The following is a 14,355-nucleotide window of genomic DNA, read 5'->3' as shown; positions in this document are numbered from 1 at the left end:
ACAGGTGGTTTGGGTGTGCCCTTACCGTTGAGGGGGCAGGTGTTGAAGAGGCCGATGTCCAGCGAGCAGGGCTTGCGGGTCACGGCGGTGGTGACGGACTCATATGGATTGTCCTCATCCTCCGGTAAGAACACGTCAAGGGAGGGCGATGGTACGATCTCCGCCGAACGCTTCGAGTCCTGATATGGGGAGGGAGGGAGAGAAAGAGAGAGAGCGTGAGAGAGGGAGGAACGCGGTGAGAATGTTGTGGGTAGTTTCACGTGTGGAAACATCAGAATATTTGTGTGTATGTACATTGACAAGCACGGCCAATGTTCAATCTATAACCTTGAACGTTGGATCAACAATGTTTGTTTACTGCCCTTGGTACCATCAGATCACACAAACGACCCATCATCATAACTCATCCACCTCAAGGACACGGTTCAATTCAAACACTGTTCAGGCCTGCTCCCCCTGCTGAATCTAAGGAGTTGCCTGTACTGCAATTGATTTAATAAGCACAGGCACAACCAGATAGAGGAAAACACAAAAAACACACTGAAATACACCGATTTTGCAACAAAAAAATAAGCAATGACTGAGAGAAACAACATAGAAAATACACAGATTTAGCAACAAAAAAATAAGCTATTAGGCAAAAGTGTGACAGTATGTGTTACTCTTCTCTCTTTTTTTTACAACCCTGTGTAACCAGATGTTGATATAGTAGAAAGACTGGAGACCACATATCCCAGGGTCTCCCTCTACTACTGAGAGGAGATAACCATCACCCTCGCTGAGGCCTCCGGCCCGGCACATGACATAGGGCAAAACCAGACAGCACGAAGGCCTTAAGTGTGGTTTCTGAGAAAAATAGCATGTTGCTCCCTTCAAGTCAAAATAGAAGAAACCATGAGATCATCCCTCCATGACTCCATTGCAACTGAGCCAAATTGGCTGATGTCCTGTGTGCAACCAGTTTCATGTTGTTCTATTCCTGTGACAGTATGAAAAGGTTGAGACCCAGCGGGTTGACAGAAAAACCCTTGGAACTAAATGTCTATATGGCATATGTGCACCCACGCCAAATGAAAACACAACAGTGAGCAATGGAGGGCGCAGGAAAGACAGACATTTCTCACCAGAGACGCATGGGCAATAGATGTCTGTGTTTCCCATAATGCACCACTCCATCATCATTACTGAGACGTCGCCCGGGTCACCCCACCATATTTGGTTGCCGTGGTACCGTCGTGGCGATGGGGGCGTGGTGTTGTCCATGACTCACCCCTGGTGTGTTAATTTCCCCTGCACCCTATCGACTCCCCCCTCCTCTCCGACCTCATTGTCTACTACATTACCCAGACACCACTGGGCCATCAATCACACACTGAGAGCATGCAGAGAAGATTAATCATAGTCTTTGATTGAATGATCACTCCCTAGATAATCTGTCTGGTGTACACACACACAAACGTGCACTACTCAATGTGTCGTATTACACTAATATAAAACCTCTGTGTGTGTGTGTGTGTCTGTGTGCTCCTTTTCTCACACACCCACGTGTTGCACAGACACACAACCACACACACACACACGTGTTGCACAGACACACAACCACACACACACACACGTGTTGCACAGACACACAACCACACACACACACGTGTTGCACAGACACACACACACACACGTGTTGCACAGACACACACACACACACACACACACACACACACACGTGTTGCACAGACACACACACACACACACACACACACACACACACACACACACACACACACACACACACACACACACACACACACACGTGATGCACAGACACAACCACATATACATAAAATACCAACAGGTCTATTGAATTTGAGTCACTTTACTCTAGCCCATGTAAAGTACCAGCCTGTGAAGTCACACGTGGTTTCAAACAGTAATAGTATGGTATCAGAAAATCCGAGTACTTCTTAAACCTGAGCATATAGAGGATGATGAAGATGAAGACGATGACGAGCAGGGATGACAGAGCCACCATCATTTCACGTCAATATGCTTACAGTCATCAGAAGTAATTACACTCCATAAAAAACTTGAGACAAAAACTGTGGCCCTGCGAATTGAGTCCCCTTATCAGTATCAGCCAACACCTTTATACTCGGATTTTCTGATAGACGAAGAACCCAAGAGCGACTGTGTCCCAAATGGCATCCTATTACCTATATAGTGCTCTACTTTTGACTGGAGCCCTAATGCATGTGCCCTGGTCAAAAGTAGTGCACTATAAAGGAAACAGGGTGCCAATTGGGACGCAGCCTTTCTCTGGAGCTATCATGGGTTCTCCTTCTGGGACTTATTAGACAACTTGGGTTCTTTGCGCAACCCATCTCTGGATGCAGTGGTCCAGAGGGAGAAGACAGGAATGCCTCTGTCTTTATCCTCCACATCAAACCATGTTTCTCTTTTCTCATTCTCTATCCTCTCTGACTTCCTAATGTACATCATGTTCCCTCCCTGTCACAATATCCCTTTCATCACTTTTCTCCACTCTGTCGGTTCTTATTTCACGTTCTCTCTCTGTCTTTCTCTCTCTCCCTCTCTGAAACAGACTTTTTTGCATAAATCTACAAACCAATATCTCATTCTCTGGCTTTTTATTCTCTCTCTTTTTCTCTTCATCCCTCAAGTTTACTCGTCTGCCTGTGTAAAGAACACACCAGCACACCAGCCTCTCCCTCCTTCTCTCCCTTCCACCCAGCTATCTCAGGGAGAGAGGCAGTGAAGGAACTCCAAACTTACTACGGAGAGAATAAAACAGAGGAGAGCAACGCAGCGATGAACCGAGAGCACCAGAGAAAGAGAGAGAAAAAGATGAAAGCCTAGTGGATACACTCCAACTTACTTCAGAGTAACTACAACAGTTTTACTGAACAGTTTTACTGAATCCCGAGGAAAGGAGGGTGGAAAATGAGTTAGAGAAAAGGGCTGGTTCAGAGGAAGGGAAGGAAGTATGCTACAGTGGGTTTGAAGCAGGGATTTCCTCACTCTGTCTCCCTGTCTCTCTCTCAAACACAATTTTGTTCTATTTGTTCTCCTATCTAAATAGGTAAAAGTCGTTCAACTCAAAGCGAGAGCCATTCTCTACTACCTCAGACACTTTAGTCCCCACCTCTCCAGACTCCCACTCAATCAGAAAGTGTGTAAAAGGCCAGCGCACCAGAGACGCCACACCACCATCTGCATACCAAGTCAACTCAGAGGTGCTAAGGCAGTTTGTGTTACCTGTTAATAGTTGATCCCACCTCCACTTCCTGGTGTAGGGGGTGAGAAGGTAGAGTAGGTTCACGCAATGAGCTCCATGTCCAAACACAAACAAGACGGTGTCTTAAACACACACTTCCTCTCTTTCCCTCTCTCTCCCCTCCCTCGCTCTCTCTCTCTTTATCTGTGGAGAGATAGGACACAGAGGAACTTGTGTGTCTGCCACAGGAAGGGAACAGACAAAAAGAGTCCTCCTCCGGCAACTAATTAGCAGTCTCTTAGCAGTGTGTGTGTGTGTGTGTGTGTGTGTGTGTGTGTGTGTGTGTGTGTGTGTGTGTGTGTGTGTGTGTGTGTGTGTGTGTGTGTGTTTGTCAGGCCGGTAACCCAAATAGGAAATCTGTTGATTCTACAGTCACGTCCCTGGAGCTACTATCCTGCAGGACATGTGACTCTGACCCAACTAACATCTCTCAGGTTGTGGTCTGTGTGTGTGCTTGCAGACTTACAGGTTCCTTTCAAAAAGTTAATCTTATTTTTTCATTTCTTGACCAAAATAATACAACAGTATACAACAGTAAAGAGCAAAACAGAACAGCCACTTTTTTTCATGCAATCTCTCTTCCTCCCTCTCTCATTCCACATATCCCACTCCTCCTGGTTTCTGTCCCCTGAGCACTGTGCAAACAGTCTCTCTCTCTCTCTCTCTTGCTCTCTAACCCACTCCTCTTTCCTTCGCTCCCCTATCCCTGCCTAACAGACAGTCCAATCAGTTCAGACTGCAGCAGATATGAAGGACGCTGTAATTCACTGGCATTTCCTCATATTTGATTAGAGGAGGGGGTCGGGGGTCAGGAACCATCGTAGAGGAACGGGGCATGAGGACAATAGGCCCTCTGAGACCATCCCACAACACAAGAGAGAATGAGAGCGAGAGGAGGGAGAAATAGAGGGGGGGGGTGAGCGCGAGAGAGTGAGAGCTAGCCTCTAGGAATGATATTTTACTCAGTGGACAGCTAATCCTAGAGAAATCAGTTACCTCAGCATTAGCTTACTGAGCTCACCCCGGAGAAATCCTCTCCTTTCAGGAAATTACTCCACCTCCCAACATGGCCTCCTTGAGTAGAGCCAGTGCCAGAAACAGTTTCCCTGAGCACCATTACTAACCCCATGGACTTGAGAAAACTGCTAGAGCAGGGCCCACAAGGTCCACAGCCATGGGGAGTGCTCCATATCACTCAGGTGTATGGTCATTTTGTTAGTTAGTAAGGGCTTATTCAGGTCTGAGTATGGATGAAGAATCAAGACTGTTGATCTATTGGGATTTTATTTGATTTCCATTACTTCAGTGCAAAAATGACGATGATGGTAATGGTGATGACAATGGTGAATACGATAAGGATGAGTTATCATAATTACCATTTAATTATCCATTCCACCATAGCTCTTCCCAGGATAGAACTGCCTGATTTGGACACAGTGATGACATCAGCATTCATTACTCCTGGAACATACTGTACACACCTTCTCTTCATTAACAAGGCGTAACTATAACAACCAGTTGAGTCATCTGAGCGCGGAACATCTGCAGTCTCCGGAGTAGAACATCAAGGACAGCCTCTTCATCAGAACCTCAGGCAGGTGCTCCAACCAACTGATCAACTTTTCTAGTGAACGTTTGCCTTTCATTTGTGTCTTGAGAAAGGCCTTGAAGCCAAAATCTTGATATTACAGTTTGAGATGCACTGACATCTTCAAGAGATACAGAAAATGAACCCGAGAAAATGTTTACCACTGATCAACGAGTACATTAGGTTCTACTCACACTAATCTGAAATCTGCTTGTGGATTGATTGACACAGAGTACATCAAATCATTGGTTCTCATGACTCTGAACCAGATAAGACAACACAAACAGATCTGGGACCAGGCTAGTGTCCTTTCTCGCATCTACTGAAACTAGGGGAGCGATTATCTCGCATTGATAGATTACTTTATACAGAAAACCACCTGCCAACTCCCTTGTTTAGCTAGTGTAGGTCTCTAACTTCTTCCTCAGTCCTTGTTTAGCTAGTGTAGGTCTCTAACTTCTTCCTCAGTCCTTGTTTAGCTAGTGTAGGTCTCTAACTTCTTCCTCAGTCCTTGTTTAGCTAGTGTAGGTCTCTAACTTCTTCCTCAGTCCTTGTTTAGCTAGTGTAGGTCTCTAACTTCTTCCTCAGTCCTTGTTTAGCTAGTGTAGGTCTCTAACTTGTTCCTCAGTCCTTGTTTAGCTAGTGCAGGTCTCTACCTTGTTTATCATTCCTCGTTTAGCTAGTGTAGGTCTCTAACTTGTTCCTCAGTCCTCGTTTAGCTAGTGTAGGTCTCCAACTTGTTCCTCAGTCCTTGTTCAGCTAGTGTAGGTCTCCAACTTGTTCCTCAGTCCTTGTTTAGCTAGTGTAGGTCTCCGACTTGTTCCTCAGTCCTTGTTTAACTAGTGTAGGTCTCCAACTTGTTCCTCAGTCCTTGTTTAGCTAGTGTAGGTCTCCGACTTGTTCCTCAGTCCTTGTTTAGCTAGTGTAGGTCTCCAACTTGTTCCTCAGTCCTTGTTTAGCTAGTGTAGGTCTCCAACTTGTTTCACAGTCCTTGTTTAGCTAGTGTAGGTCTCCAACTTGTTCCTCAGTCCTTGTTTAGCTAGTGTAGGTCTCCAACTTGTTCCTCAGTCCTTGTTTAGCTAGTGTAGGTCTCCGACTTGTTCCTCAGTCCTTGTTTAGCTAGTGTAGGTCTCTAACTTGTTCCTCAGTCCTTGTTCAGCTAGTGTAGGTCTCCAACTTGTTCCTCAGTCCTTGTTTAGCTAGTGTAGGTCTCCAACTTGTTCCTCAGTCCTTGTTTAGCTAGTGTAGGTCTCCAACTTGTTCCTCAGTCCTTGTTTAACTAGTGTAGGTCTCCAACTTGTTCCTCAGTCCTTGTTTAGCTAGTGTAGGTCTCCAACTTGTTCCTCACTTCTTGTTTAGCTAGTGTAGGTCTCCAACTTGTTCCTCACTTCTTGTTTAGCTAGTGCATGTCTTGGACTTATTCTTCAGCCCTCCGATGACACAAAGCACCAGTATCCAGCGGCCATTCCCATAATCATGTGATCAAATCAAATCAAATGTATTTATATAGCCCTTCTTCCATCAGCTGATATATCAAAGTGCTGTACAGAAACCCAGCCTAAAACCCCAAACAGCAAGCAATGCATGTGTGTAGGTCTCCAACCTGTGGCTAGGAAAAACTAGCCACAGGTTGGGAAACTAGCACGGTGGCTAGGAGTAACTCCCTAGAAAGGCCAGAACCTAAGAAGAAACCTAGAGAGGAACCAGGCTATGAGGCAGATTATATATTGCAGAAATGCCCCTTTCCAAGGAGATGATTTCTGCCTCCACTTGGATTCCACAGCAACTTCCTTATCACTTGTGAGGAACAGAGCTGAATCATAAAATATGACGAGTTGTATATTAGCTGGTTATGAAGGCCTGGGGTGACTCAGACAGTATGACTCTCTAGGAGGGACCATAAAGTACATATGACGCAGTGGGGACCCTTAGTATGTGTGGTAGGGGCCTCCCTCTCTCTGTGGAGAGGAAGAGAATTTATGACCATTGTAGTGGCTGTATGGTCCAACTGTTAAATCATATCAGAGAGAGAGATGGAAATGGAGAGAGAGAAAGAGAGAGAGGCAGACAGGGATGCCTAGGAGAGGAGAGATGGGTTAGAGAAAAGAGAGAGTTCCCAAACATGCCACTTTCACTGCTGTACCCCAAAACCACAACATTTAAATATGTATAATTTAAAGGAGAGATGACATTAACCATAATAAACTACAACGCCCTTGAATATTGCCTTGAACCTAAGTGGACTTCTTGTGCAATGGCTTGGGACTTTGAATAAGTGCACTAAAGAAGACTGCATATGCATAATATGTTTATTTTCTCCTATCACAGCCATTTAACTTACCTATGTTGTATGTATGGCGGACAAAAGAAGGGGTATAGTCATTCAAAAAACACAGCAACCACTATTATTTCACACAGAGTGAGGCCATATCAGTTATCATGTGATTTGTTAAGCCAAATTTGACTTCTAAACTAATTTAGGCTTGCCTAAACAAAGGGGGAGAGTAATTACGCAACAACTATATGTTAGTTCTTTAAGTTTAATTAATTTGTAAATAAAAATATATATATAATTTACTTTTCACTTTGTTTGAGTATTTTGTGTAGATCAATGACAAAAAATTACAATTAAATCTATTTCAATCCCACTTTGTAACGCAACAAAATGGAGGTGTAGACTTTCTATAGGCACTGTACAGTATCTAGAAGGATAACTTGGAAATGGTGAAGTGCGCTGCACATTTAAACTTAGTGGACTTATCTGGAGTCAATTGCATATTACTGATGAACATAAGTTGCAAAGTAGAACCCACATAGGCAAATACTGTATTACGTTGTCTAATAGCATCATTGCCAACATTAGCAACGCCAGCCGAGACTGAACCTTAGCAGTAGACAGTGAGTTGTTAGAAAATGCTGACTTGACTAGAAGGACTAGCCAGCGGGAACCAATCGCATGCTAACTGTATTAGCTAATGTATGAATATTTAACATGGAAATGCCAGGGAAGATGAATAGTTTTGCACATAAACATTAGCGACGGTAACACAATCATAAACTAACTGTGTTGGTCGTATGGATTATGAGAGAGTAATGACACACACATGGGTAAGCATGCATACACACACAAACACCTGCGTGGACACACACACACACACACACACACAATGCATCAACCATAAATACGAGCTGAAAAAGCATAATCACATAGTTCTGATGAAAAGTCACCAGAGCGCTCAACAAAACAGTGTACTGTCTACACTCGGTTAGTTGTTTTTATGAAATAGATTACATTAAATCGTTTTTAATAATAGCTAAAGTTTGTATTTCTACTGGTTCCATGACGGGGTCAGCCTTTAGGCCGACCCCGTCAGTTTGTGTCCCGGATTCCTGTTAAGTAGCAGTTAGCCTGCTCCGTTTTCATGATGGCTAGCAGCTAACGGTAGCAGTGATAGCCCACCAGTGGTTTTATCCACAGCCGGAAGATGATTTCCACAAGATGCAGATCAGGTGGAACTGGAAAATGGACAGGGATTTGTCTGACCTAAATGTACCACCATCAAGCATCTTAGGGAAGAGATCCTCTGGCTGTTAGCTCGGCTGAAAGAAAAGGAAACTTGATTTCTAAGTACACCGACCTTGCTGTAACGCAGGCAAACCGAAACACAGTTTTAAATGCATCCTACAGCAAAGCTGTATTTGTATTTATTAGGGATCCCATTAGCTGTTGAATAGGCAGTAGCTACTCTTCCTGGGGTCCAAACACAGTAAGGCACTTATAAAACAAAAGATAAAACAGTTCATCATATAACATTATTACACCACTACATATCTACAATACAACATGTATAACACCACAATACAACAATATTACAATGCACGTGTGTGTAGAGTGCATGTGCTAGCGCTTGTGTGTGTATGCGTGTACCTGTGTGTGTGTGTCTCTTCACAGTCCCCGCTGTTCCATTAGGCGTACTTTGATCTGTTTTTTAAATCTGATTCTACTGCTTGTATCAGTTACCTGATGTAGAATAGAGTTCCATGTAGTCATGGCTCTATGTAGTGCTGGGCGCCTCCCATAGTCTGTTCTGGACTTGGGGACTGTAAAGAGACCTTGGGGTATGCATGGGTGTCCGAGCTGTATGCTAGTAGTTTAAAAACAGACACCTCGATACACTCAGCTTGTCAACATCTCTTACAAAAACAAGTAGTGATGAAGTCAATCTCTTACTTTGAGCCATGAGAGATTGACATGCATATCATTAATGTTAGCTCCCTGTGTACTTTTTTGGTCCAGCCGTGCTGCCCTGTTCTGAGCCAATTGTAATTTTCCTAAGTCCCTCTTTGTGGCACGTGACCACACGACTGAACAGTAGTCCAGGTCGACCAAAGTAGGGCCTGTAGGACCTGCCTTGTTGATATTGTTGTTAAGAAGGCAGAGCAGCACTTTATTACGGACAGACTTCTCCCCATCTTATCCACTGTTGTGTCAATAAGTCTTGACCATGTCGCTGTGTCGGGCAGCGTTGATCCGTCCCAATCTAACGGACAGACGCTAAACTCAACTCCATGGCCCATGGGAGACTGGACACTCGCAAGGAGTAGGAGATCGGGGAGGCATTCTGGCCACACATCTATCCGAGAAGATGGGATTCAGCTAGCAAACAGCTTTTCCCCGTTTGAGAAGGAGCTACCAGCCCCGGGAGTCAGTATGGATCCTGGGTGTATACCAACAGCCCCCCACGGCCACCACAGTTCAGCAGGTCATTTCCCCATCGGATTCCGTCACGACCACCATCATTGTAGGCAGCTCGATGGTGAGAGATGTTGGCCTGCCTACGGTCTGTGCCCAAGCAAGGTCCACCGTTACCCAGGAGCCCGTGTCCATGACAACAACTCTCTCCTGCACACAGTTCTGGCTAACTACTCCAATATTGACACCATCATCACTCAGGTAGGTTTTAACGACCTTCGTTTTGAGCAATCTGAGGAACTACAAACAATGTTTAAGACCCTCGCTAGCACAGGGAAGGTAATAATCATCTCTGGCCCCCTCCCATGCTACGGAAGGGGTTGGGAACATTCCAGCTGACTCTTTGCCCTGAAGAAACAGGAATATCTCCTTTTGTGACAGATTTGATTTGCTGTGGGAGCAACCAGCACTTTTTAAAAGAGACAGGATTCACCCTAACCGCAGGGGTTCCAGGATTATTTTCAGCAACATCAAACTGTTTTAGAGACTGACAGACAGGGTCTTGTATTGCTCCAGTCCCAGCAACATCAAACTGTTTTAGAGACTGACAGACAGGGTCTTGTATTGCTCCAGTCCCAGCAACATCAAACTGTTTTAGAGACTGACAGACAGGGTCTGGTATTGCTCGAGTCCCAGCAACATCAAACTGTTTTAGAGACTGACAGACAGGGTCTTGTATTGCTCCAGTCCCAGCAACATCAAACTGTTTTAGAGACTGACAGACATGGTCTTGTATTGCTCGAGCCCCAGCAACATCAAACTGTTTTAGAGACTGACAGACAGGGTCTTGTATTGCTCCAGTCCCAGCAACATTAAACTGTTTTAGAGACTGACAGACAGGACTTGGTATTGCTCCAGTCCCAGCAACATCAAACTGTTTTAGAGACTGACAGACAGGGTCTTGTATTGCTCCAGTCCCAGCAACATCAAACTGTTTTAGAGACTGACAGACAGGCCTGGTAGTGCTCCAGTCCCAGCAACATCAAACTGTTTTCGAGACTGTGACAGACAGGGCCTGGTATTGCTCCAGTCCCAGCAACATCAAACTGTTTTAGAGACTGTGAGAGACATTGCTCCAGTCGCAGCAACAACAAACTGTTTTAGAGACTGACAGACAGGACCTGGTATTGCTCCATCCCAGCAACATCAAACTGTTTTAGAGACTGACAGACAGGACCTGGTAGTGCTCCAGTCCCAGCAACATCAAACTGTTTTAGAGACTGACAGACAGGGTCTGGTATTGCTCCAGTCCCAGCAACATCAAACTGTTTTAGAGACTGACAGACAGGGTCTTGTATTGCTCCAGTCCCAGCAACATCAAACTGTTTTAGAGACTGTGACAGACAGGGCCTGGTATTGCTCCAGTCCCAGCAACATCAAACTGTTTTAGAGACTGCGACAGACAGGGCCTGGTATTGCTCCAGTCCCAGCAACATCAAACTGTTTTAGAGACTGTGAGAGACATTGCTCCAGTCGCAGCAACAACAAACTGTTTTAGAGACTGACAGACATTGCTCCAGTCCCAGCAACATCAAACTGTTTTAGAGACTGACAGACAGGGCAGTCCTGGTCCTGTCTCCCTGTCAGTCCTCCCTCTCAGAATAAGCAACAGAGGACTTCAACTCCTATAGAAATGGCTGGTCATTTGTTTTTATTTTTTTATTTAACCAGGCAAGTCAGTTCATGCTAATGAATTACTTAAAAATCATACAATGTGATTTTCTGAATTTTTGTTTTAGATTCCGTCTCACAGTTGAAGTGTACCTATGATAAAAATGACAGACCTCTACATGCTTTGTAAGTAGGAAAACCTGCAAAATCGGCAGTGTATCAAATACTTGTTCACCCCACTGTATATTTTTATTTTCATCGTTTTTCCTGTGAAGCACATTGTGTTGCATTCCATGTCTGAAAGCTTGATTTGATTTGATATTTAATGCATTCTCCATAAATATTAGCCATGAGAAATGAATGTAATTACACACAAACACACACTTATCTCCACTTATCTTACATGTTTTACATTTGAGTCATTCAGCAGACGCTCTTATCCAGAGAGACTTACAGCAGTGAGTGCACACCATGGGAATCGAACCCACAACCCTGGCATTGAAGGCGCCATGCTCTACCAACTGAGCCACCGAGACCTCCTGAACAGCCTTCCTTCAACTGCATTTACATTACTTTTACATTGTAACGTTAGTCACTTAGCAGATGCTCTTATCCAGAGCGACTTACAGGAGCAATTAGGGTCAAGTTCCTTGCTCAAGGGCACATCGGCAGATGTTTCACCTAGTTGGGGTTTCGAACCAGCACATTGGAACACTCCAACCAGTGTGTTCTATGGCGCAAACCATCACACAAGACATCCAGGGGGTGTTTCTCAATGATCAATTGAAATAACAATAGTCACATATGAAAAATATTCAAGTGTATTGAAGTCTGTATAAGAACAAAGTGGAAAGTTATATTTCATCAAAACAATTTGATCTTGGTTATGACTGATAGGAAACGCAAACATCTAACCCCACCTCTTCCTCATCCTCTGTTCCAAGACTCTCTCTCTTATCAGACCTCCAGATCCTCTGTTCTGTGCTTTTCCCCTGCAGGACACAGTTATCTGCAACCCTGAGGGCAACACACAAACCCTCCCAGCGGCTCTAAGAAACCCAAGGGTAGCGCCTGACAATGTCAGCAGAATGTTCTAGCGAGATGACGAGAGGATGGCTGGGCGTGACAAGGTCACTACAGCTTACTATGACTGCAACATTGGACACACACCCTTCCAGCTCCATTCATTTACCCTGGATTCTCCCAACCTGCACTGTTTTTTGTTGTTGTTGAAATTAACCTTTATTTAACTAGGAAAGTCAGTTAAGAATAAATTCTTAATTACAATGACGGCCTGCACCGGTCCAACCCGGACGACGCCGGACCAATTGTGCGCCGCCCTATGGGACTCCCAATCACAGCCGGTTGTGATACAGCCTGGATTTGAACTAGGGTGTCTGTAGTGATGCCTCTAGCACTGTGATGCAGTGCCTTAGACCGCTGCACCACTCGGGAGCACTAGGCCCAATTTGCGTGCATACAGCCGTGCAGTGTGCAGCCGTGCAGTGTGCAGCCGTGCAGTGTGCAGCCGTGCATTCCTGTACGTATGTGTGTGGGTGTGTGTTTCCGTATGCGTGTGTGTCTGATATAGCGCAGTGCTCTGACGCACCTGATCTGGTACAGATTTGTCAATGGTTGTAGTGGGCGGATATCCCACGCCTGCTACTTTATGAATGTCTGTGTTGCCTAGCAACCGTGTGAACCCTCTCTCTTCCACTCCCTCCCCCCATCTCTCTCTCCATCGTTCTCTCTGCAGGGGCTCCACAGTGAAAAAGTTCATACTTTTTTTCCTCTAAGAAGCTGTACTTTCAGCTGAAGGAACCCTGCATTGCTTTACCAAACACACCCACACACACCTAAAGTGGTCCTTGGTTGTCATGGCATCAGTCTGCGTTCACATGGAGAGGACAGAGGATCCACGTCTGTGTGCAGAGAGAGCGAGCGAGAGCGAGAGAGAGAGAGCGAGAGAGAGATGGAACCCCCTCCGCTCAAACACACATATGCAAGACATGCCACAGAGAATGATACGTTTTTCCACCTGCTCAATGCCCATATATAGGGACTTTGGCAATGAAAGACGTTTGATGATGTCTTGGGGTTGCTTCTGTGGTTACAACTAAATGCTCTCTCTTTCTCTCCCTCTCTGACTCCCTCACTCGCTCTATTTATCACACGCACACGCACAGCAGCCTTTTACAGTCACCCTCTGCAGCACACATCAGAGTACAGTCCATCTCTCTGACTGACAGCTTGAGTGACAGCTGAGACCTCGCTACCACGGCGATCGATACAGCGCTTAACACACTTCTGTCAGACAGTGAGAGAGAAATGTGGAGAAAGAGATGTGGGCTGATGTAGGGAAGGAGAGAGAGAGAGATGGGGGGGGTGATGTAGGGAAGGAGAGAGAGAGAGATGGGGGGGTGATGTAGGGAAGGAGAGAGAGAGAGATGGGGGGGTGATGTAGGGAAGGAGAGAGAGAGAGATGGGGGGGTGATGTAGGGAAGGAGAGAGAGAGAGATGGGGGGGGTGATGTAGGGAAGGAGAGAGAGAGAGATGGGGGGGTGATGTAGGGAAGGAGAGAGAGAGAGATGGGGGGGTGATGTAGGGAAGGAGAGAGAGAGAGATGGGGGGGTGATGTAGGGAAGGAGAGAGAGAGAGATGGGGGCTGATGTAGGGAAGGAGAGAGAGAGATGGGGGGGTGATGTAGGGAAGGAGAGAAAGAGATGTGGGCTGATGTAGGGAAGGAGAGAGAGAGATGGGGGGTGATGTAGGGAAGGAGAGAGAGAGATGGGGGGGTGATGTAGGGAAGGAGAGAGAGAGATGGGGGGGTGATGTAGGGAAGGAAAGAGAGAGATGGGGGGGTGATGTAGGGAAGGAGAGAGAGAGATGGGGGGGTGAGGCCAAAGGGAAAGAAAGTTGTGGAGAAAAAGCGAAGAAGTGAAACCGAGTGGAAAGCGAGAGAGAGACATTTCACCACTTAAAAAGAGGAAGAGAACAGAGCCCAGTGGGACTGCCATCACTCTGACAATCTGACCAACCGGACGGATGAGAGCAGGAAGGAGAGAAGAACAGATGGAGAGAAGGAGGAGAGAAAAAGGGAGGGAGACTGAGGAG

The 14,355-nt window shown here is 45.6% G+C and overlaps 1 protein-coding gene across 1 annotated transcript in view; it reads right to left on the bottom strand.

The window, feature by feature from the left end:
* LOC129866062 (ankyrin repeat and sterile alpha motif domain-containing protein 1B-like) overlaps positions 1–14,355 on the bottom strand; it is a 355,742-nt gene that overhangs the window by 171,298 nt on the left and 170,089 nt on the right. Inside the window, exon 12 of the mRNA XM_055939185.1 lies at positions 26–179. Within this exon, the coding sequence (XP_055795160.1) occupies positions 26–179 (154 nt within the window). The remainder of the gene's footprint in view (positions 1–25; positions 180–14,355) is intronic.

This window comes from Salvelinus fontinalis, chromosome 11, assembly GCF_029448725.1.
Source record: "Salvelinus fontinalis isolate EN_2023a chromosome 11, ASM2944872v1, whole genome shotgun sequence".
Lineage (NCBI taxonomy): Eukaryota > Metazoa > Chordata > Actinopteri > Salmoniformes > Salmonidae > Salvelinus > Salvelinus fontinalis.
Note: the sequence above shows the minus strand (reverse complement) of the source record. Positions and strands in the feature narration are given on the sequence as shown.